The 21,749-nt window shown below is 48.0% G+C and overlaps 6 protein-coding genes across 6 annotated transcripts; 3 read left to right on the top strand and 3 right to left on the bottom strand.

Annotated features, from left to right (window-relative positions):
- Positions 1–37: 37 nt before the first annotated feature.
- On the bottom strand, positions 38–1,833 carry EV420DRAFT_1634659 (uncharacterized protein; the record flags this gene model as incomplete). Its single annotated transcript, XM_060476343.1, has 3 exons — positions 38–451; positions 512–1,747; positions 1,798–1,833. The coding sequence occupies 3 exons, from the start codon at positions 1,831–1,833 to the stop codon at positions 38–40; spliced, it is 1,686 nt and encodes a 561-aa protein (XP_060340010.1).
- A 2,636-nt stretch (positions 1,834–4,469) lies between these two features.
- EV420DRAFT_1616499 (cytochrome P450) lies at positions 4,470–6,759 on the top strand (the record flags this gene model as incomplete). Its single annotated transcript, XM_060475126.1, has 13 exons — positions 4,470–4,587; positions 4,645–4,682; positions 4,730–4,789; positions 4,844–4,979; positions 5,042–5,139; positions 5,195–5,300; positions 5,358–5,430; positions 5,493–5,789; positions 5,845–6,043; positions 6,101–6,267; positions 6,328–6,432; positions 6,484–6,531; positions 6,582–6,759. 13 exons carry the CDS (start codon positions 4,470–4,472, stop codon positions 6,757–6,759), a joined length of 1,623 nt encoding a protein of 540 aa, XP_060340011.1.
- A 772-nt stretch (positions 6,760–7,531) lies between these two features.
- On the top strand, positions 7,532–8,109 carry EV420DRAFT_1257751 (major facilitator superfamily domain-containing protein; the record flags this gene model as incomplete). Its single annotated transcript, XM_060466856.1, has 4 exons — positions 7,532–7,565; positions 7,615–7,691; positions 7,750–7,931; positions 7,986–8,109. Coding segments are annotated over 4 exons (417 nt in total), but the record flags the coding sequence as incomplete, so codon positions are not given.
- A 3,659-nt stretch (positions 8,110–11,768) lies between these two features.
- EV420DRAFT_1324189 (L-aminoadipate-semialdehyde dehydrogenase) lies at positions 11,769–15,884 on the bottom strand (the record flags this gene model as incomplete). Its single annotated transcript, XM_060468723.1, has 18 exons — positions 11,769–12,055; positions 12,109–12,436; positions 12,488–12,810; positions 12,867–13,133; positions 13,191–13,353; positions 13,406–13,433; positions 13,490–13,732; positions 13,784–13,863; positions 13,915–14,095; positions 14,144–14,191; positions 14,238–14,376; positions 14,429–14,581; positions 14,628–14,693; positions 14,748–14,825; positions 14,881–15,016; positions 15,071–15,192; positions 15,243–15,702; positions 15,751–15,884. The coding sequence occupies 18 exons, from the start codon at positions 15,882–15,884 to the stop codon at positions 11,891–11,893; spliced, it is 3,114 nt and encodes a 1,037-aa protein (XP_060340013.1). The 3' UTR covers positions 11,769–11,890.
- A 385-nt stretch (positions 15,885–16,269) lies between these two features.
- Positions 16,270–18,785, top strand: EV420DRAFT_1757795 (MFS general substrate transporter; the record flags this gene model as incomplete). Its single annotated transcript, XM_060480522.1, has 18 exons — positions 16,270–16,551; positions 16,603–16,613; positions 16,666–16,703; positions 16,755–16,789; positions 16,842–16,866; positions 16,914–16,990; positions 17,049–17,227; positions 17,282–17,336; positions 17,392–17,398; positions 17,448–17,628; positions 17,687–17,774; positions 17,825–17,862; positions 17,915–17,980; positions 18,043–18,185; positions 18,240–18,360; positions 18,416–18,506; positions 18,562–18,714; positions 18,759–18,785. 18 exons carry the CDS (start codon positions 16,270–16,272, stop codon positions 18,783–18,785), a joined length of 1,617 nt encoding a protein of 538 aa, XP_060340014.1.
- Positions 18,786–19,139: 354 nt separating this feature from the next.
- Positions 19,140–20,933, bottom strand: EV420DRAFT_1499087 (uncharacterized protein). The gene is made up of 2 exons (XM_060470986.1): positions 19,447–20,933; positions 19,140–19,383 (listed from the first exon to the last, which is right to left on the bottom strand). The coding sequence occupies exon 1, from the start codon at positions 20,611–20,613 to the stop codon at positions 19,513–19,515; it is 1,101 nt and encodes a 366-aa protein (XP_060340015.1). The 5' UTR covers positions 20,614–20,933; the 3' UTR covers positions 19,140–19,383; positions 19,447–19,512.
- Between the last annotated feature and the right edge of the window lie 816 nt (positions 20,934–21,749).

Genomic DNA, 21,749 nt, shown 5'->3' on the forward strand with positions numbered 1-21,749 from the left:
GGATAATTTCACGGACAATCAGCTTGCATACCTATCACTAGTGTAACATTACCCCCACTCCCAAAGAAGGAATATTAACCAGAAGCCGTCCAACACCAGCGTCATCCTGTCCGGGGGTCAAAACATGAAGGAGGTTTATCAAATCGTCGGGGAATCTGCTACAAATGTCCTCCATGCCATCCCATGCTCGAAATGCGTCAGTTCCAAGGACGGTACAAGTTGGCGGCACAGTCCGGAAGTCAATCTTGGCGCTTATATTGCCCGGGAGGTTCCTGGCGGCCCGCCTTGCAAGGAAGGAGATGAACTGCTCGTCGATCGGAGAAGGAGCCGGCAAACGGCATCCAAGCTTGTGTTCCGACCAGTCTTCTCTCTGGCAGTCCACAGAGCAGTACACCGAGTGTCGACATCTTGAGCAGACCTGGTACTGGGTCCCTTGGATAGTAGTAGCGCACTGACAGAGGGGCTAAAGTTAGAAAATGGTAGTTTACTGAAGCAAGAGAGTTGGACAGACCGAAATATCAGAGCAACGTATTCCTTCCCAAAGATGCTCCCGCTCCAGCGCAGTCCTCTCTTCCACGATATCCTTCAGGCGATTCCACGCTTTCAACACGTCGCCTTGAGAGAGCCCGACATCGAGCTGCGTTTGTTCCGCGGATCTGATCCCTTTTCCGATACGTTGCAGTGCCGATCGAAAGACAGTATACTTGGCTATCTCATCCAGGAGTTGGGAAAAGTACTTCCTTGCATGGCTGGCGTCTTCTTGGATATCCTGCATCCCGGAAAGGAGTTTCTCGCCTCTGAGAACAGATCGTATCACGGTGGACGACATGCGGCGTAAGTCGTCCCCGACATGCTCGATGAGGAACAGAGCGCCGGCCATCAAGCATCTCTCGACATGGATCTGCGCGCGAGGAGCATAGGCAGACTGTTGAGATGTGAGGCGAGATAGAACAATTCCCGTCCAGCGAACAGCGCTGTGGTCTAGATACGCCTCACGTAAGGTCGGTGAAGCGGCAGCAAGGCAAGTCATCAATGTATATTGCGCTTCGAGGTTGACAACGTTCAGCTCGGGTCGATGTGCTTCGAGGAGAAGACACGTCAGATGCATTCGTGCAGTGTCCATAGCTTGACTTTCGAGCTCCTGAATGATAGCGGCGTGTGGAAATACGCTGGGCGCGTTGATGTCGTTTTGTCCATGCAAACACACGCAGAGAAAGGCGCATATGCAGGAGAAGTCCACCCAACCAGGCGATCTGTCAGCTGTAGAGGGCCACAGCTCTAGAGCCACGAGGAAAAGCGCGCGAGAGGACGTGACGAAAGGGCGGGATTCAGCAGGCTCGGTCAGGTCAATAAGGAGAGAGAGGACGCGGGTGAGGATATTGATTTGGTGGCAGCAGCATCCGCATTGAAGGAATTTTTGGCGCTCCTCCTTGTCCAAGGATTGGATGCATCGTAAGAGATAAAGCGACCATGCGTGAATGTCCAGCCAGAGTGGTAATATGATAGAAGATATGAGTCTCTCTTGGCCTGTGGTAGCAATCACTTGAAGACCTCGATCCAGAGAATGAATGCACTCCAAAGCAATGTTTATAGATCGCCAAGATAGTGAATCAGAGGTGTGGTCTGGTAGTTGTCCGGGTATTTTATCACTTGAGAGGTGGGTGGCAAGTACTGGTGCATATGTAGGGTAGACAAGTGCAGCTGGGATAGACTGGATTGCTGTGGTCGATCCAAGCCTGACGGCATCCTATTGAGGAGTGAGATCTTGAGTACGGATGGCTTAACGATGCAACGTACCTTTAGGTTGGACGAGGAGGCTCGGTGGGAAGGCATGTACCAGGCGGGGGTGTAGAACAGCAGTGCAGGACAATACCGCCGGTTTATATAGAGACAAAGGTAAACCAAAGAAGTTGAGGTGGCACATAAGGCAGAACAAAGTTTGAAGGCTTTGTCAATGCCACTGATAGGACCTATGTGTACTGAGATGGAAGTCCGAGTCGCTGGCCATGAGCTGAGACGGGCTAAAGCGCTAAGACACCATGATAACACCATGCCTTTTTCTTTTCTCTTTGGCGCCGAGTAGTAAACTTGCGAAAGTGAGAGGTTCCTGGTAGATATTATATGATATTAAACACATGTTGCAGTGACATTGGCGGTCGGGGAATCTGTCGATACAACTTTATTGGGAGGTGTAAGTACTATAACAAAATTACAGGCCGATGAGAATACGCGAGGAAAGCCTACGCCTCAGAAAGCTCACCTCTCGGGCCCAAAAGAGATCAAAGACGTTCAAAAGTGATAACAACGGAACCAGAAAGAGCTCAAAGGGTCAGAACACTCCTCTTCTTGAGATCGTGGCGTTTTACCTGTAGGGTCCGTCGGTTATCTTCAAGAATTCGGAAAGGACGATAATTTCCTCGACGTTGACGAGAGTATACGAGAATTGTGGACAGCAGGTCTATCACATGATCCTGAACCATTTTGAGCACCGATCGCCGCTCGACACCGGGGATGCGGCTCCTGATTCTGTTCTCAACAGTTCAGGTCAGGACATTTGAGAGGAGAGATTGGGACGTTTTCAAAGGTGAGGGTTCGGGACATTTTAGAGGGGACTATGGGACATTTTGGGAAAGACATCAGGACATTTGAGGGAAGAGATCGGGATGTTTTCAAAGGTGAGGGGTTGGGACGTTTTAGGGGGAGTATGGGACATTTCGGAAAAGAGACCAGGACATTCTCAACACTGACTGTCAGGACATTTGAGAGGAGAGATCGGGACGTTTTCAAAGGCGGGGGTCAGGACATTTCAAAGGAGGGATCGGGACATTTTAAAAGGTGCTGACACAAAGGGATCAGGATGTTTTCAAAGGTGACGGGGTAGGGACATTTCGAGACAAGGGATCAGGACATTTTGAGGGAGGGATATTGATTCTGGTTCTTATGTCCATAAAAAGGAGACCAACCAGAGTCAGTACCACACATGAGCCTGCTACAAGGAGTTGGGGCATTTGAGAGAGGGTAATCCGGACGTTTTCAATGGTGAGGGATCAAAACATTTTAATCTGGTGCTCAGGACCTTCAAGTTCCATGCATTGCTCAATATCTGAGAACACACCATGTGAGAACTGGAGGTAAAATGTTTATTCATCTGCCATTTTACAGACCTCACTGGGGACAAACCCATGGATGAACGTCCCTCATAAGACCCTTTCAGCATATGGTTACTTAGGTCTCAAAGTTTAACTTCCCCAATCCTTTATGAAAATGTCTCTTGTCATCACAAAATGTCCTGAAGCCAATGAAAAAAAAATGTCCTGAACAGTCTCAGAAAATGTCCCCATCCCCCCATTTCAAAATGTCCCAAGCCCCTTCTAAAAATGTCCCAAACCCAACCAAAAAATGTCCCGATCTCCCCATCTCAAAACGTCCCCAGCCCTTCTTCAAATGTCCTGAACACAACCCTAGAAAATGTCCCCATCCGCCCATCTCAAAATGTCCTGAAGCCAATGAAAAAAAAAAAAAGTCCCGAACAGTCTCAGAAAACGCCCCCATCTCCCCACCTCAAAACGTCCCCAGCCCTTCTTCAAATGTCCTGAACACAACCCAAAAATGTCCCAAACCCTCTTGGAAAACGTCCCACCTCGAAGTCACCAGTTGGAAGTGGCTGTGTCCGGAGCGGCTGCAGTGGCTGTGTCCGGAGAGCAGAGAGCGGCTGCGGAGACGTCAAGTCCCTAATGCGTGTATGACCTGACGTTGACATTGGACATGGTTCGGTAGAACGGCTGCCGGAAAGTGCCGACTCGTGGTTAACTTTTCGGGTGTCGGGCCGGAGCTATTTTGCACTCGTCTTTTCTTGTCAAGTCCAACTTATTCCGTACTCAGCCTTGCGCTTTTACAAGCTCCGGGTCCTCTGGTCCGGGCCGTGACCTGCAATTCCTGCTTAAACTTATTCCCTTGCGACCTTCTCTTGAGTGCGAACACACGCTTGTTATCTGGAAGCCATGGAATAGCAACCGAAAGCTACATCGTGAGTGCATTCCCATGGCCTTCCCAATTCGCAAGGCGGGGCACCCAAATCTCTTATACCTTTAAATTAACCGCTCTGCCGTTTTACCTAGGAAAAACGGTATCTTTGCTCCATGGTATCACGGCATTCTTGAAAGCTTCACTAATCAAACGGACTTAGTACTACTAAAGGCGGAAGCTTTGCCGTTATTCTACTGTCCCCGTGAGCTTGGCACATAGGTCGAAGCAGCCACTATCCCCTGCTGCCTTGTCACACGCGACAAATCTGGAACTTTGTGCTATCAACACGGGTCGGGGATCCTCTCGACATCATCTCTATTAGCTACATCATGTATACGGCCTTATTCAAGTACAAGCTTCTCCGTGATGGAGCGGATGCTTGAAAGCCTTTATAAAGGAGCCTTCAGGCTTCTGTGTGTTGAACGACTTGTTTCCTTCAAACCATGTTTGCAGAATTCCTCTTCTTCTTCATTTTTGCGACTATCTATTTTACATATAAACGATGGTCGCGCATCTCTATTTCTCACATTCCCGGTCCTGTATCCGAATCATTCTTATACGGTAAGTCTCGATTCTGTTCCTTTGTATGCCCAGCGAACTGATCAGGCGCTCTACCAGGAAACTTGCCGGAGCTTCTACAGGCACAAGCTGGCGAGGTATGCGCCGTTCGTACTTCCCGTCTTCCTTCCCTTAACTTGTGCAGGTCGACTTCAAATGGCAGGCGATGTACGGAGATGTCTTCCGCGTACGTGCGCCTTTGGGAGTAAGAACTAGCTTTTACTGTGCAACACCATCGCCTAAATTAATATCCTCCCAGGAAGACCGTCTCTTCATCTCAGATCCTAAAGCGCTTCAATATATCTATCACACGGCGAGTTATAGGTTCCCTAAAGTAACCGGCCGGCGTCATCTATCACAATTATTGGTTGGTCCAGGACTCACGGCTGTGGATGGCAAGTTCTTTTCGTGAATATATATGTCTATGTATCACTCAACCTTGTCCTTGGATATTTAGGCGATGACCATAAACGTCAACGAAAAGTCATGCTCCCTGGATTCGGTGGCCCAGAATCTAAATCATTCTTCCCAATATTCTTCGCATGCGCTGAGAAGGTTAACCCATTCTTGCATGACTCTTTCATAATATATATTCATCCTTTTCTTCCAGATGGCCCAAAAGTGGACAGAACTCATGGAACTGAGCAGTGACCAGTCAATCGTTGTCAATGTAACACCTTGGATTTCTCGTGCGGCTTTAGATGCTATCGGTGAAGGTGAATGAACGGGACGTGATCTATCATTGTATTGTTTTTACTTATCTCATTTACCAGCCGCATTTGATTACCAATTTGGAGCCCTGGATAGTCTGGATAACCCCCTCACGAAGGCCTACACCAATTTGATGTAATTCCAATCCTCTCTTCTTCTATTACGTCTCCCAATTGACGGGACTGCCACCGCTCCAGGTTCGACACTTTCGGTCTGCCAACGAAACCCGCTATCCTGTCCCTCTCTATCATGGATAACCTCCCATACGACCTCGCAGGATTTATCATGGACAATTCCAGATCAGCACGTCTCGCTCACGCACAGAAGACGAATAAATGGTCCACCGTAGTTGCGAAAGACCTTGTCACGGAGAAGTCTAAAGCTCTACTCGAGGGGGACGGTCGCAGGGATATCATGAGCATGCTGGTCAAAGCCAATGCTTCTGAGAATCCCAAAAAACGATTAGACCAAAAGGAGTTACTAGCTCAGATGAAGTAGGTTTTCTTGATTATACTGGGGAGCATTTGCTCATTATGTTCGCTGCACCAGTACAATCATCCTTGCGGGTCACGAAACGACAGCCAACTCCATATCCTTCGCGCTTCTGGAGATGTGCAGAAAACCGGAAATGCAAGAGAGACTCCGTAAAGAAATACGCGCCACGGAGCGGGTTGTCCGCGAACGTGGTGGTAGCAGCTTCTTGCCATCTGATTTCGAGTCGATGCCTTACCTTTCGGCGATGGTAAAGGTTAGCTTTGAGTTTAGCCTCTGATGTTTATAAACCCTGCTAACGAGAAGCCTGAAGGAGACATTCCGCTACCATCCCGTAGTGTATAATATTTTCAGATATGCCCACCAGGATGATCTGCTTCCGTTGAGCACACCTGTCACCACTACTTCGGGGAAAGTCTTGCAGGAGCTACCGATCCCGAAAGGGACCCAGATCATTGCTTCTATTGCGGCGTACAACAGGTCGAGCTCACCTTATTTCATCTTTCTTCAAACCCATGTATTGACGAAACATTTGAATAGAAACAAGGAAATTTTCGGTGACGACGCGGATATCTTCAATCCGGATCGATGGTTGCGTGATACGGTTCCGAACACGAAGTCAGCTTTGGGTGTTTATGCGAGCCTGTAAGTGTATTATTTGACTGTCAACGCATTTCTAAATTCAGCTCGACGAAGGTTTACATTTTCCGGTGGTTCGCGATCATGCATTGGGTGGAGATTCGCGTACGTTGGCATTTTATAACATTGACGGAAGCGTGCTCATACCCCTCCAGCGTTATGGAATTACACGCATTCATGATTGAGCTTTTAGGAACCTTTGAGTTCTCGCTGGACGACAATGAAGAGGTTAGGAGGGAGTCGTCATTTGTTATGACTCCGACGGTTGAAGGACAGATTGAGAAAGGCTCTCAGCTACGTTTGAAGGTTAAATTGGCAGCGAGGGATGAATAATCGTTCGGATGATGTTCAATGTGCCCTATCATCCATCTTCGCTTCCACTCTATGTAAGGAGTTGTCGAGTGAAATCAGTATAATTTCTTTTCTTCTTTCTATATTTTCTTGAAGCACGCGCGGGAGCTTACTTTCCCTCGACCCCTCAACGCGGGTCGCCAACCGCCCCTATGTCTCCTTCAACGGGGTAGCTGTTCGGGCCATAGTGTAAGATATATTACGTAGTGGACAGTAGTTACATGCATGTTATTAGCTAAGAGAATCTTACCTTCTTACTCTCATCTCTGGCCGAAGTCGAAAGACTTCAGCAAGTACAGGAGTGAACCGGGTACTTAGCTCTGAGCTCTCATAGCGGCTTATCATCCAGCTCTCTTATCGCTCGATCGCTCCTTACTCAACTCTACACCTTTTCGCCCTCATTGCTCGGATCTTAGCTACGCAAAACCCAACTCGGAGGTCGAAACGTCGACCTACAGGAATCCTGTACCAGTACAGTTTATATAAATCACTGAATAGCGTGAAATATTATCAGACTGACTATTTCGATAACAGCCAGTCCGTCATCGCTCTCATACGCGCAGAATTTATTCCCGCTACCTTGGCAGGAGGTTATGGGTATGTCCCTATTGTGCTTCCGTTTGGCGTGAAAAAGCAATCTGTGGGCCAGCTATCTTCGGCAGTAAACATCCGACATTTCCTATGAAAGCTTCTGATTTGTATATCGAATACGTGAATTCGTTTCGCTTGATGCCGCCAGATGATCTTTTAACTGACTCCGCAGAGCTGGCTCTCCAGCATCTTCTACTGTGCGTAGTTATTTTTATACGTCTTTTTTATTCTTCACACTCTGTGTAGTTGGACGGCTCGCCTGGGCCCTACCCACTAATCTACTGATGCAGAAATTTCCCCTCAACAAGTACCTTGCGGCCAACGTAAGCGTACTTTTCTAATCGATGTCAATTCCGTTTACCTTGGGAATCTGGCCCGCAGGTATTCCTGTGGGGCGTTCTTCTTATGACCCAAGCAACTAGTCAGATTTTCACGCCGGATCTTGCGGTGCTACGGATATTGTCCGGTGCATTCGAAGCAACTGCAGACCCTTCATTTGTCCTCATCACTGCGACTTGGTACACACGGAAGCAGCAGCCCACTCGCATCGGTTACTGGTATCTGTACGCGGCCGTTTGTTTGTCTAACACTTTTCTTAGTGTCTGATTCTTCACTAGGACCAACGGTCTTGGTATCGCTTCGGGCGGTCTGTTTGGGTATGGCATCGGCCAGGTATGTGAATTATGGCTTTTCACGAGGACTGACCGTAACGTTGGATTACTCCCAGATCGTTCACCGTGATTACACTTTAGATGGAAGCCTGGTCAAGTGTTGGAGGCGATCATCGACCCCACAATTTACCTCTTCTTTTTGTGTGGATTCACGGCGAATGTTCCCGACATGTGTACATGGTAACGAAGCTACTTCTCCGTCCTGACGTACAGTTCTAGAGAGGTACATCTAATTTTGGCACTCTGATTGTCCAAGGGTAGTCTTTTTTTCAATTGGCTTTCACGAGGATTTCTCACCTAGATTTGGATTCAACCTGATTCAACACACTCCAAACAACATTTATGCAGATTCATTACGGCATTATCATATCTTCGATGTATGACCCTCCTTCTTTCTCCCACCCTTATCATTTACACTGGGGCTTTTAGCATACTTATCGCGATATTTATTACTGTTGAGATAAGCGGTAATTCTCCAGCCGCTCACCCGGATATAGCAGGGAACCCTCGCAAACAGGCGAGGGTTGTCTTCATTCGACTACCTATTTATCTACTCACCGTGTACACTAATAGAAGCAACAGGATGTAATAAACGAGTTCTTGCCTGACTGACCCTGACAACCGATGATCCCGACGTCAACTGCACTGTGATGCGCGACACTTGAAACTCCAACAATTACAGCATCAGTAAAGGTAGGTCGATGGAGTAGTGTTAAACCCGGAAGTTGGAAGTCAAGAACCCGTTTGAGAGTTCAAGTTACCAAGCTTCGCAGGTCCACTCGAGCACAACCAAAATAGTGGAAGAAGCATTAATATTTCACCTCCAGGAGTCGAACCTAGTGCATTACAATCTTGCTAGGCTACATGCAACCGCCCGTTGCCAAGTCCAAACATCAAGCGTGTCATTCTTACTGACGTATATCCCACTGAGTGACGGACGGTGAGACGAGCCGATAGATAAATTTCTTGTGTGTCCCAATCGTTCCTGGCTTGGCGAGATTCATCGACGGCGGAGTCCATCTTGAGAGCATTCATTGACCCAGCGAGACAAAACGAACCTACGCCACTGCACGAATCGAGCGTATCGAAGTCGCGCTCCCATTGGTGCATAGAAGCGACGGGGAGAAGGAGCTGGTATCTTTCCCTCCTGAATGAAAGGAGGGATAGACGTGAGATTGGTAAGAAAGACATCGGTCGGTGACACTGAAATGTGCGAGGCCCTTTCCTCCGAGTAGTTCAATGAGATGAATATCATTGATGTCGCCAGTGCACTGGTAACCGGAGTACCGAACGCTTGAATCCTTCGCTTCAGATCAAACTCCTTCCTCGAGCTCGTCTTCCATATAAAGAAGGGGATAAGGGATGATGAAACGATTCGCACAGATCATGGAAGGTCATATGGCGACGACAGGAAAAGATCATAGTGCGTAAGTACCTGGTGGTAGTAAATAAGAAAGAGATGTACCGCACAGCCACGGACAATCAACGGACCGTCATAGCCCCACGCTTGGCGCTGCTTGGCGGCGGATGCCCAGTGCGACAATCACATATTTTCCTCTCCAACCACCTCCGCCCTGATCAAATTCCAGACTCTATATCCATTGAATAGCTTACGGATCGTTGATTTTGGTTTACGAGACTACAAGCCATTATGTTCGTCCAAGATGACGCGTACTTTGAAGCTGAAGAAATTTTTCGGCGATAATTTGTATGAAATCATTCCACTCTTTTATTCTTCTACTGACTAGAATGTAGAGATGGACTGGTCTTGGAACTGGGACGCAGCCCATGAGAAACTTCCCCAGCGAATACAGAGTCACAGATCCCGAATACTCTCCGTATCGATACCAGTATGGATTCGGCGTTACCAACCATTAACTATGTGCGCTAACATCAACTCATACCGGAACCCAAGAGCGACGACCCGGAAGATGTTCGAGCGAGCCTCATCGTGTATTCCTTGATCAACACAACCCGGCATCTTCGACACCTGTCACACGAAAATCAAGTTCGCGCGTTCCATCTCCCTCGGATACGACGTGGTCCTGGCGCTCTACTCGGATCACACCCAAGAGGTCGAGAAGTTTGAGGATAAAGATCATGCTGAGGTCGTGAAGGTACTCAGAAAAGAGCTTGAATGTCCTGAGGGTTCTATGTGGTTTGAGGACGCGGCTTAGTGATCACTAGTGAGCGTATCTCTGTTGTCCTGAGAAATACTTCTCATTGGCGTCTGTCAGGTGCATATAAGATAAATATCACTGTCTCTATGCTCCCCAGTTCTCGTTCATCTTGCATCATGTACATACCTCATCTTTCGTTATTGCATTAAGCCCGAGCTTACTCCTGTCAGCATAACACTCAAGTTCATCGAGGAGTCACAGACGAAGGATACGTCGCCAATGAAAGAGTGTACCACCGGTTAGATCGCGCAATGGGTGCAATAATATTTCTCCCAAAGAACTGCCTGCGGACGCGTCATTTCTCGGCATGGCCTCCTTGTTTCAAGGACGTAAGGCACCAACCTCTCCCCTCATGATGGTAAACAAAGACTGTCCTTGAGTATTTGGATGCCGGAAAACTGACCTCCCTGTTCTTTGTTGTACAGAGAGACACGTCATGACTGAAACCTCCCCAACGAAAACAAGGACACTGGTTCCGATTATCCTCCGTGTCCATACCAGCATGGATTTGGCGTCACCTAAGTACCAATGGCTCATCAACTGCGAGCACCACCATCAACTTATAGAAGAGTCCAAGAGCTACGACCCCGAGGATGTTCTAGCGAACCTCGTCGTGCACTCCTTGATCAACATCGCCTGGCATCTTCGACACTTCTCTCGCACGAGAACGGCTTAGTGATCTCTGGTAAGGGTATCTCCGTCGTTCCGAGAAACAATTCTCATTGGTGTCTGTCAGGTGCATATAACACATTCCCGGTTAGGCTTAGGAAATCCAGAATCCACTGCTATGCATGTACATCGAACTCAGTTCACTCTACTGTCTTTGCATTCCCACTCACAGCGGCTCATACTCATCGATGACTGGCGTGCCACTGGTATGAACCGTTGCGGCACTGTTTCGTACCCGCCAGCTCTATGCACCAGACGTGAAGCGGATTTTATGACTAACTAGTCTAAAATTGTTAATTTCTCCGATGCGGGCTCCTACAGACGACACATATGTTCTTATACTCTTTTATCGTCATCTAATGTGACGAAGCTTGAAGAAGACCAGTATTGTCTATGGCAATATGATAACGATGCAAGTAGCTGCCCAAGGGCAAGGCCCTCGTACGGTTCAAGCTTCAAGCTCTTTCACGTTTCAAGAAACAGAAACAGAAAGGCATGTGGTGCTTCTAATATCTTTTGGTCATACTCACCTTCTGGATAGGCTGGACCTCTTCGTACAGAATTTACGCCAATAGTAACATTTGACGTCGTCGAAGTTGACCTGTTCCTCATTATCTCTTACTTCTATTCCTCTACGAAATCAACCTTTTGTTACGATCAAAATCGTCTCAGTCCAAACGGGTCGTTGGAGAAACGGGAAATAGTAGCTACACCTAAGCATTGATAGCATAACGGTGTGATAAATCCAGTGCTCTTAGGGTATGTGCAGAGTTCCTCGCTCATTTCTTTGATCTCACTCGCCGTTTGATAGACTCTATACCTTTGGAGGACTTAGCCCCGCTGATTCCGTATTTTGAGGATTATGTAGGTATAGCTGATGGTTAATGTTCTCTTCGAAACTTACTACGGCAGGACTGGCAAAAGGCAAAAGAAACGAGGTACATATTTTTTCTACCGAACTCTTCTCTATTCTTACAAAACCTACTTCTCTTTTCACTAGAATCAGTGAATAAATCCAGTCGTTCGCCAATGTGCCACCCATTTTGCCACAAGCTCCCCATCTACGGTCGGCGCCTGCTTCAAACTCGGTGCGATCTTGGTCGTTTCTTCTGTCAAGAATACCATCGGCTTTCTATGGGACGGTCCATATCTCATACGGAAGAATGGCTGTCGAACGTCGGGTGAGTGACCTATAACCACCTACGAAGAAAGGTACTTACCAGCAACTTGATAGTCGGATTTTTCTTTCCATCTTCATCCGATTTGGCCAACCTCTCCACCCACTCGTTCTTATCTACTCGCTCGAAGTTCACACCAGAAGCTTCCAATCCATCAAGAATATCCTTCCAATGTGCCGACATGTTGGGATTCACAATATGATACACAGCCATAGCGGGCTTCGTCGCATTCAATACGACTTCCGTTATACTCTTCCCTGCGAAATCTACAGGAAGCCACGAAGGATTCTCGTCAACCTCGGGAATTGCGCCCACAGTGTTCGCACTTCTGAACATCAACGGCCACGCCTCCGTCTCGTTCCAAACACCGCTTCAAAGAAAAGTCAGCATACACTCGTTTCTCAAGGGCAGGACCACCCACTGCACAGAATCCCCGACCATCTGGCCTATCCGCAGAACGGACACCGGCACCCCACTCTTCTCCGCTGCGTGCTCACACAGTTTCTCCACGACCCATTTGCTCTGCGCGTAACCTGTTTCCGCAGCCGTCGATGGGGCGGGGGGAAAGTCTTCTGGACATATCTCGTCTCTTGATCCCTGCCTACAGCTGATGGACGAGCTGAATGCGAACGACGCAGGCTCCGAGAAGGGTGATTCAAGACACAGATTGATCAGGTTCACCGCCCCGCCGATGTGAGAGTCAAAAGACTCGATGTTGAGCACAAAGTTGACTGGCCAAGCGTTCTATTTTTGTCACAGTGAATACAACGACACGGAAGGGAGGTGAGGTTGTGACATACATGGATAACATCCGTCACCTCATCTCTCACGGCGCCGTACTCTTCTTCCGTCAACCCGAGGAGAGGCTCGTTAGCGTTTGCTGCATACGACGTAACCTTGCTTTCGTCGATGGAGACCTTTCGGGCAGTAATGGACTCCCTGATACGTTCCATAGATTCTGCATGAGACTTGGCACGGGACAAGCAGATGACCTTTCGAACTAAGGGGGATGCTGTTAACTGAGAAAGGATATGAGCACCGAGGGACCCCGTTGCGCCGGTAAGGAGCTATGCACGAGCAGAGTAAGTCTCTTTTGTTTTGAGATGTCAGGAATCCGGGCTTACGATTACGCGTGCGTCGGTAGGTTTCGATAGCGCAGTAGCTCTGACTGCGTGTTTTCCGATCTTGGCGCTCCATTTATCGAGCATTGCCAGCATCGTGGCTTCGTGTCCATTGTCTACTTGAACGCCACTTCCGCTTTGCAATTGCAGGATATAGTCTGCAAGTCTGGCGAAGCATCAGTGTTAAGACCGTAATCAAGGATGGAGAATAGACGCACTTTTCCACTGAAGGATGCTCATATACCACTATCGAGGCAACCGTGAGTTTTTCATCCTTCTGAAAGTAGAATGTTCTATCTTACCCGTCTGACCAAGGTTATGAGTCCCCAACTCAAGCTCCTTCTGCAAACTATTCCGTATCCTTGTCGCCTGTAACGAGTCGACACCGAACGCGAAGAGATCTATTTTCCTATCGAGCTTTGCCGAGCGACTAGGACCAAGAGCTTTAGCAATCGTGTCAAAGATGTACGCCTCCAACTCTTCCCGTGGTAGAGTCTTCTTCTCTACCTCGACATCAGTTCGGTCGAATCGGGCATAGATGCTCTCTGCAATTCGATTTAGGAGTAATTCAAGCAAAGCCGGATGGAGCAGCGTACCAATGAGTTCCTTGAACTTTGCGTAACATGCTGGTCGGAGTATGCTCATCTTGGTGGCTACTGGGATACCTGTACCATAACTTCGTTCTTTCTATCAGTTTCCGTCTCGCAAACGGCACAGGGACACATACGGCAAGAACTCTACCATCTCGGGTAGCAACCGTGAATGTGTCGGTGCTTCTGCGTTGGCTTGCTCGATGACGGGCCAGACTTTGGACATGAGCTCTTCTCGGGAGAGGCCTTCTTCATGTGCAAGGTCAGAGGGGAGGATAAGGCATCCTGTTTGAGGTTTTCCGGCTCCGAAGATAATGGCTGGGAAGACGTCAGTAGACGAAACTCTGTGAAGGACCCTGGCTCTACCTTCTGCAACATATGGGCTGTTTCCACGGATACAGAGTTCCATGGGAACTGTGTCGCTCGTCAGCAATGATAGATTGACTAGATAGATCCTTACCGGGGTTAGTCTTCTCCCCGAGGATATGGACGAGCGTGTCATCAAGCCGTCCGATGTATTTGTACAAGTCCTTGCGCTCGGGATGTCGGAGAAAGAGGTCCTTGGTCGCGTAGGATCCGTCGGGGCGGTTGGTCTCGATCTAAGATTGGCTGAGATAGCAGATCCCGAAGTCGGGGAAGGAATCAGCAAACCTTGGAAGGATACCCGTCCTTGACGACAACTTCAAAGGTGTCGCCACCTTGTGGTTCCCAAACGAGGTAGTTGGCTGAACCGGTGAGAGGGCGGGTCCAGTTCCAGAGTTTGTCTGTCGCGAAGTCGCGGTTGGAATTCATCAGAGCTCCGGTCTGCAATAGGTGATTTGGGTTTATCGATGAGTGGAACGATTCTTACCTCTGTGGTTCCGTAGATGCTAAGCAAGTTCACTCCTGCTTGTATGAGTCTGTCACCGAGGTCATCCTGATTGCAAAAGGGATTAAACAAGGAAATGGGAGTCGCAAGTGAGGAGCTCACGGGGAGAGGAGCACCTGCATATCCGACGACATCAAAACTGGCTAGAGCGTTGACACCTTCAGGTGTTTCCGCAAGTAGCTACAATGATCGTCATGAGCTCAAGCTTTATTGTAAATGCGAAGGAAAATAAGACCTTAATAACATATGGTACGGCATGACATTGTCGGACTGGAGGAGACGCAGCGAGTACGGCACAGATGTTACTGGATGTTAGAGGCAGATGAGGCGGGAAGAGCGTCAGTGGTTGGCCAGGATAGATGCATCGGAATCTAAGGATCGAGTAAGTCAGTTTCGTCAATGGACCATAAAGCAAAGAAACTGACACGGCAAAGTGACCGTATCCATGGAACACAGGCAGAGTACTGAATCCCGGCATGTTTTGGTTCAACGCGATGTTTGCAATGAGACCGTAGTGGGTAATGCGGACTGGTTTAGGGAATCCAGTCTATGTAGAAAAGGTCAAGGCGTGCCGGAAAACATCAGGAAAGGACTTACCGAGCCAGAAGAGTGCAGAATGACGGCAGGTCGTTTGCTCTCCTGTTCTGGTGTCAGAACGGCCGGGAAGGGCTTGATCTCGTTGTTCTCAACACCCTCGGATCCCCACAAAGGAAAACGTTTGTCTTCGACGAGCTCCACTGTGTACCCTTGGTTGTGAAGGACCTTCTGCGCGTCATGTGCTTCTTGGACGAATTTCGTGCCGTAAATAAGGTGGGTAGCATCAGTGAGCTTGGTGAGATGTGCCACTGCTGGAACGGAGTTGTTCACCGAGAGAAGGAGGGCGGTGAGGCCAAGCTTTGCAAGGGCGATCTCGAGAAGTGATTCGTCGATTGCTGTGCTTGTCAAGACAGCAATGGTCTGCACAGGTGGTACCTCGCCTAGGGCCGTTTTTGGAGCGAGGCCAAGGGAGGAGTAGTGCCATGCAAGCCGGTCAACGGCAGACTGGATTTGAGAAAAACTACAGGAGCGTTAGCGCGAGTTTACAAGAGAAAGAAACCAAAGGTACGTGAGCGAGCGCAATACTATTGCAGAACCATCCTCAGGCGACCCCGTATAGATAGCAGGATCATCCGGTTGGTCTCGTGCACGAATTGCAAGAAGTTCTGTGATGGACTTCACTTTGAAGGTTACTGCGGGCATGGCGACTAGGGAAACGGCAGATAAGGAAGGCTGCTGCTTCAAATACTGACGAAGGTTCTGCGCAAGGAGATACGGACAGTAGCGGTCCGTATCCGGATCGTATTACCGTCTGAAATGTCCTCTGATACGGAGCGGTTGTCAAATCCAAATATATGCCAGGAGGTGATCGCATTCAAACAAGTACAGCCACATTCAAGCGATCACGCATCCCCGGGCCCCTACCCCACATTTTTTTGGTCAGCCGGCCATCCATGCCCCACATTTCTAACCGGGCCGCCTGAGCATAGTTCGGATGCAAAAAGGGCAAACAAAATCCAGGAAACGGCATATAAATAGTCTCTTTCTAGGTTCTCTGACGTCTCACGGCTGCCATATTTTTAACACCATGACCATCACAGCAGCTCATAGCGCTGCACCCGACGATGACAAAGCACATATCCAGGAGATCGAAGGGGCAAAGTACGATTTCTCCTGGGTAGAAGAGGTCCAGGTCGACGAAGATGTGTCGCCCGGATTTTTTGGTTGTTTCCTCAAGAAAAATCCTTCGGCAGCATTTATAGCTGACGTTGCAAAGATGAACACCATGGAGCTCGATCCCAAGGTCATCAGACGCTTGGAACGCAAAATTGACCTGCTTATTATTCCTGCTCTGGCTACGTGCTATATGGTGACTTTCTGGCTACCTATCATCCCTGGTTTGCTTATCAGCCCTTTCTAGTTCTATTACATGTGGGAAAGCAAACATCTCACTCTTCGCATGTCCTCACCTCTACTGCTTTAGCGACAAGACGACGCTTTCGTACGCAGCTATCTTCGGCAGTAAGCGTCCGATAGTTTCCTATGAAAGCTGCTGATTTCTATATCCAACAGTCCGTTCCGACCTAGATTTGGCGAAATCAGAATACGTGAATCCGTTTCGCTTGATGCCGCTAGATGGTCTTCTAACTGACTCCGCAGAGCTGGCTCTCCAGCATCTTCTATTGTGCGTAGTTATTTTTATACATCTTTTCTATTCTTCACACTGCGCAGTTGGATGGCTCGCCTGGGCCCTACCCACTAATCTACTGATGCAGAAATTTCCCCTCAACAAGTACCTCGCAGCCAACGTAAGGGTATTTTTCTAATCGATGTCAGTTCCGTTTACCTTGGGAATCTGTCCCGCAGATACTCCTGTGGGGCGTTCTTCTTATGGCCCAAGCGGCTAGTCGGAACTTCACGGATCTTGCGGTGTTACGGATATTGTCCGGTGCATTCGAAGCCACTGCCGACCCTTCATTTGTCCTCATCACTGCGACTTGGTACACACGGAAGCAGCAACCCACTCGCATTGGTTACTGGTATCTGTACGCAGCCGTCTGTTTGTCTGGCACTTTTATTAGTGTATAATTCTTCACTAGGGCCAACGGTCTTGGTATCGCTTTAGGCGGTCTGTTTGGGTATGGCATCGGCCAGGTATGTGAATTATGGCTTTTCACGAGGACTGACCGTAACGTTGGATTACTCCTAGATCAAAGGTGGGAAACCACCTGACTTCTGCATACATTCGCCAACCACCTGATTTAGGGTCTCTGCCTTCGTGGAAATTCGAATTCATTATTATCGGCGCTATTTGTTCTTTGTGGGCCATAGTTTTGTGGATATTCGTTCCCGACTCGCCATACCACACGCATTGGTTTACCCGCTCGGAGCGTCTAATGATAGTCAGTCGGAAACGTGATGACCAGAATTTGACTGATAATCGGGAGTAAGTCTCTAATTGTTTACTCTTCCAGCCGAAGATGTTCACCGTGACTACACGTCAGATGGAAGCCTGGTCAAGTGTTGGAAGCGATCATCGACCCCAAAATTTACCTCTTCTTCTTGTTTGGATTCACGGCGAATGTTCCCAACGTGTGTAAATGGTAACGAAGCTATTTCTCCGTCCTGACGTACAGTTCTAGGGAGGTACATCTAATTTTGGCACTCTAATTGTCCAAGGGTAGTCTTTTTTCAACTGGCTTTCACATTTCTGACGAGGATTTCTGACCTAGATTTGGATTCAACACACTCCAAACAACGCTTATGCAGATTCCTTACGGGATTATCATATCCTCGATGTATGTCCCTCCTTCTTTCTCCCACCCTTATCATTTACACCGGTTTACACTGGGGTTTTTAGCATACTTATCGCGATATTTATTAACTCCAAGCTGCCCAAAGGAAATAGAACATGGCTCATGGCCGTCACTAATGTTCCTACAGTTGTTGGATTCGCGATGATTGCCTGGTGCAAAGGCAAGGCCCCACGACTTATCGGATATTGTATGCCCTTTTCATTGTGAACGTGTATACATCCTTGTTGACATGCATTAATAGGGATGACTGGTGCCTCCAACGCTACCTTCGTTCTTGGTCTATCCCTAGTCTCTGGTAATGTTGGCGGTCAAACTAAGCGTTCAATTGCCAGCGCTGCTGTATTTTTAGGCGTCGCCGCTGGGTACGTCAAAGTCATACCCACTGAGCTTCTAGAAATAACGAAATGATTTTTTTAGGAACATTGTCGGTCCGTTCCTATTTAAAGACTCAGAAGCACCCGGATATCTGACCGGTGTTGTTGGGTGTATGGTTTCTCGGGCACTTGAGGTGAGTCAGCGTTGACCGATCTTCTTGTTCTATTTTACACATACTTATCGTGCAGATTATCATTATCCTTATTCTCCGTGCGATATTTGTCATTTCTAACAAACGACGGGACCGTGCTGCTGCAGAAGGTTCTGTCGAATATGATCCCAATCTCACAGGTTTGGAAGATATCACTGATTGGAAGAATCCTGCCTTCCGATACGTCGCTGTAAGTCTGGTCTTTTTCTTTTCTGATTAGACAATTGAAAACAGACCTTACGCAGTGATTTATCTATGTAATGGTCTGTGTAATGTATATGAATAGGTGTCTGTATGCGCGATGTGTAGCATCTGATTAGGTGTGGTTTCGGCTGCGTATATCCGGGTGGAAAGCTTTAAGCAGGTGTAACCTTGGAGTTCATAACCATTTCGGGTGACAATATCCACGTGGTCTTTTCAACTTGAATTCCGACAATTACGCCGACAATTAAAGATTCGTACTTACAGACCGACTCAAGTCTCGTTGAGCTCTCATTCTGGCTTTCGTTTAGCACTTGCCTAGTATGAAATTGGATCATACCTTCATTCGTCAAAACCTAATCGAATAAAAGTGGGTTTTGTGGCAAAAACAAGATAGCTTCAACGAATAAATTGACAGTACGTACTTTTGGTGACCGCTGCGTTGATTGTACTATGTCACTGGAAAAATCCTGACGGACTAATCACCGGCAACTAGGACTCAGTAACAATTCGCTCTTTTGGTCGAAGCATTTCGCGTATTCTTCAAATCCATGATACCATCGGGTATTGCTTACATATGCCAGTGGATAACATGTACGACGCCCGGTACCCAGTACTTTTGCGCCAGATGCGATTACAGTCTACAGGTAGATACATGGTAAGTAGTAAATACTCAAATATTTAGTCCATAACTGATAAAACAGCGCGGTATACCCTAAAGAACGGTAGCATAAGGAATGGGAATTCAAGTCCTTAGGACTGGCAGCAAACCTCAAAGACATGTCAATTACGTCCTTCTAGCTCTTTGCTTGATTGGTTGGTCTTCGGTATACCGACCTTTGCACTTCCCGCGAAATTTGTCCTGGTGCCTCTTCACAGGATCCGGCCGCTGGCACAGCCCTCCACAGTCTCCACACTTAAACCTCTTGCACTGATGGTCCTCCGATATCAAGTGCCTCCGCATATCCCCAACGCTACTCTTGATCTTGTCACATTCGAAATATACGCATCGGAAACGCTTGGGATTCTTGGCAGGCTTGGACTTCTTCTTAGTCTTGGGCTCTCTTTCGCAAGGGTGAGCCACAGGCATATGGTCTATAGCAGCGTTAACGCTCTCAAACTGAGCGGTACACCCTATCTCCATACAACGCACATGCTGTGGGTCATCGTGGAATGCATAGCGTTCGAGAGAGTTTTTGAAGTCTCCATTTTTGCAGCGTGATCGTCTAGTCGCACCGGTACGGCGGTATATGGTAATCGTCGCTGGCAACTCGGAGACCCGCGCACGCTTGCGACTTCCCGATAAAGACTCAGGCTCCTTGCACGCTGGTTCATCGTAGACGAGCTCTGCGTCGTCCGTGTCGGCCAGACTTGAAAGGGATGACAGCGGAGAAGATGGTGCTGAGGTAAAGCTCCTGCATTGGGTGAAGGGCAGAGGGTCCGTCGCGAAGTCGTCCGCGAAATCGGGATCAAGGTCGTAATCAGCATCTTCCTCGTTGAGATCGGTCGGCTGAATGTCAGATAGCACAGACGGAGCGGTTATGATAGGCGCGACGTCTGTCGGAGTCGCAGCGGGCTGTGTCGGGAGGAAGAGGGATGTAAATGCGTCGTAGGCCGGTGTCGGGTCAAGCACGTCACGGTAGAAGTCGGTTTGGAAACTATCCATTGACAAGAAGCCATTCTGGTCCAAGCCAAGTATCGGCTCTGGGAAGAACTCGACAGAGTAGGTGCCACTAAACGGAAAGGGAGCGAGCTCGTAAAACGAGTTATAGTCCTCCGTTGGTGGGAGATACTGAGGTTCTAGTGCGCCGAAGAGAGCCATCGGAAGTCGTATCAAACGAGGGTGGCAATCAAACGGGGGGGGGAGAGATGTCTTGGACTGAGGCATTCAGCCGCAGGGTTAAATATCTCCTCAGTGCATTCTTTGTCTTGACTGAAGCTTAAACATTGACTTTACCATTAACGTAAATTTCAACCCTGATTTGCGATGTGATCGAAGCTAGTGATGGTTGTCACTGATTGAACAAAGACAGGTGAAATCAAGTCGGATGGTACTCACTACTCAATGGTAAAATCCATAGGAAGGCTTGTCATGCATTGTCTAGATTTTTTCTGGCCAACAGTACTGTTTCAGTACCCGGTGGTTCTTGCCTTTCTTAGACTAGTACAACTATGATTTTCCAATGATTTTCAATTCATCCGAGTCGGAATTTTTTTTTTACCAGAGAGGGGGCTTATGGTTTTCCTTCCTACCAGACCGTTAATCGTGCAGAGTAGACGTCGGGGGTTTCTATGTACTTCGTGGTTGAAGCCATTGAAAAATCTTTTCGTCCGAGCCTCATTAGCATACTACATGTGCCGGTGCCGGCCGTCGGCAACTACGATCGTGCCTCGATGCGGTCATTGCGCGGTCACGTTTAAGATCGATGCTGACGCGCTAAGCCTTCAATTCAGTCTTGATTAGAACACATTTCGTTTTTGTGCATTATATTCAGTAATTAACTACTCAAATACAGAATCTCTTTTTTAAAAACAAAAACATGAAATTATTGGCCGGCAGTGGCAAGCACTGACCGGTCCTGTGGATTACTGTATAATTTTGATCAGAGCGAATGGCTTGTGACCTGTGACGGTCCTGGACCTTGCCGAATGAACGAATACGGAATTTGGGACTGTGACATTCGCAAAAAGTACGAATACGAACCCGAACGAAGGTTGATTTTATGGGTAGATCTTCGACCGTAAAGGGATCAGGATCCTTTGAAAACAGCGCAAAAAGCGCTTCCGGAGAATTCTACGCTATTTAGCATGATTTATGGCCCAATTTAGGATTTTTTGGCCGTCTGGAGCCCCGGAACCTATCCGAATGAGGCTCCTGTGACCTGTGACATGCCCTTCCTTTACGAATACGAATGCGGGCTCAGGACATGTGACATTCGATGTGATCGAAATTATACAGTACCTTGGATCTATGACGATAATTCGGTAAATTTGTTATTAACAATCATTATATGTAGTATGTGT

Source organism: Desarmillaria tabescens, assembly GCF_030435595.1.
Source record: "Desarmillaria tabescens strain CCBAS 213 chromosome Unknown EV420scaffold_1, whole genome shotgun sequence".
NCBI classification, from domain to species: domain Eukaryota; kingdom Fungi; phylum Basidiomycota; class Agaricomycetes; order Agaricales; family Physalacriaceae; genus Desarmillaria; species Desarmillaria tabescens.

Coding starts and splice junctions, on each gene's coding strand:
- EV420DRAFT_1499087 (XM_060470986.1), bottom strand. CDS start 20,613: ATGCCTCAGTCCAAGACATCTCTCCCCCCCCCGTTTGATTGCCACCCT.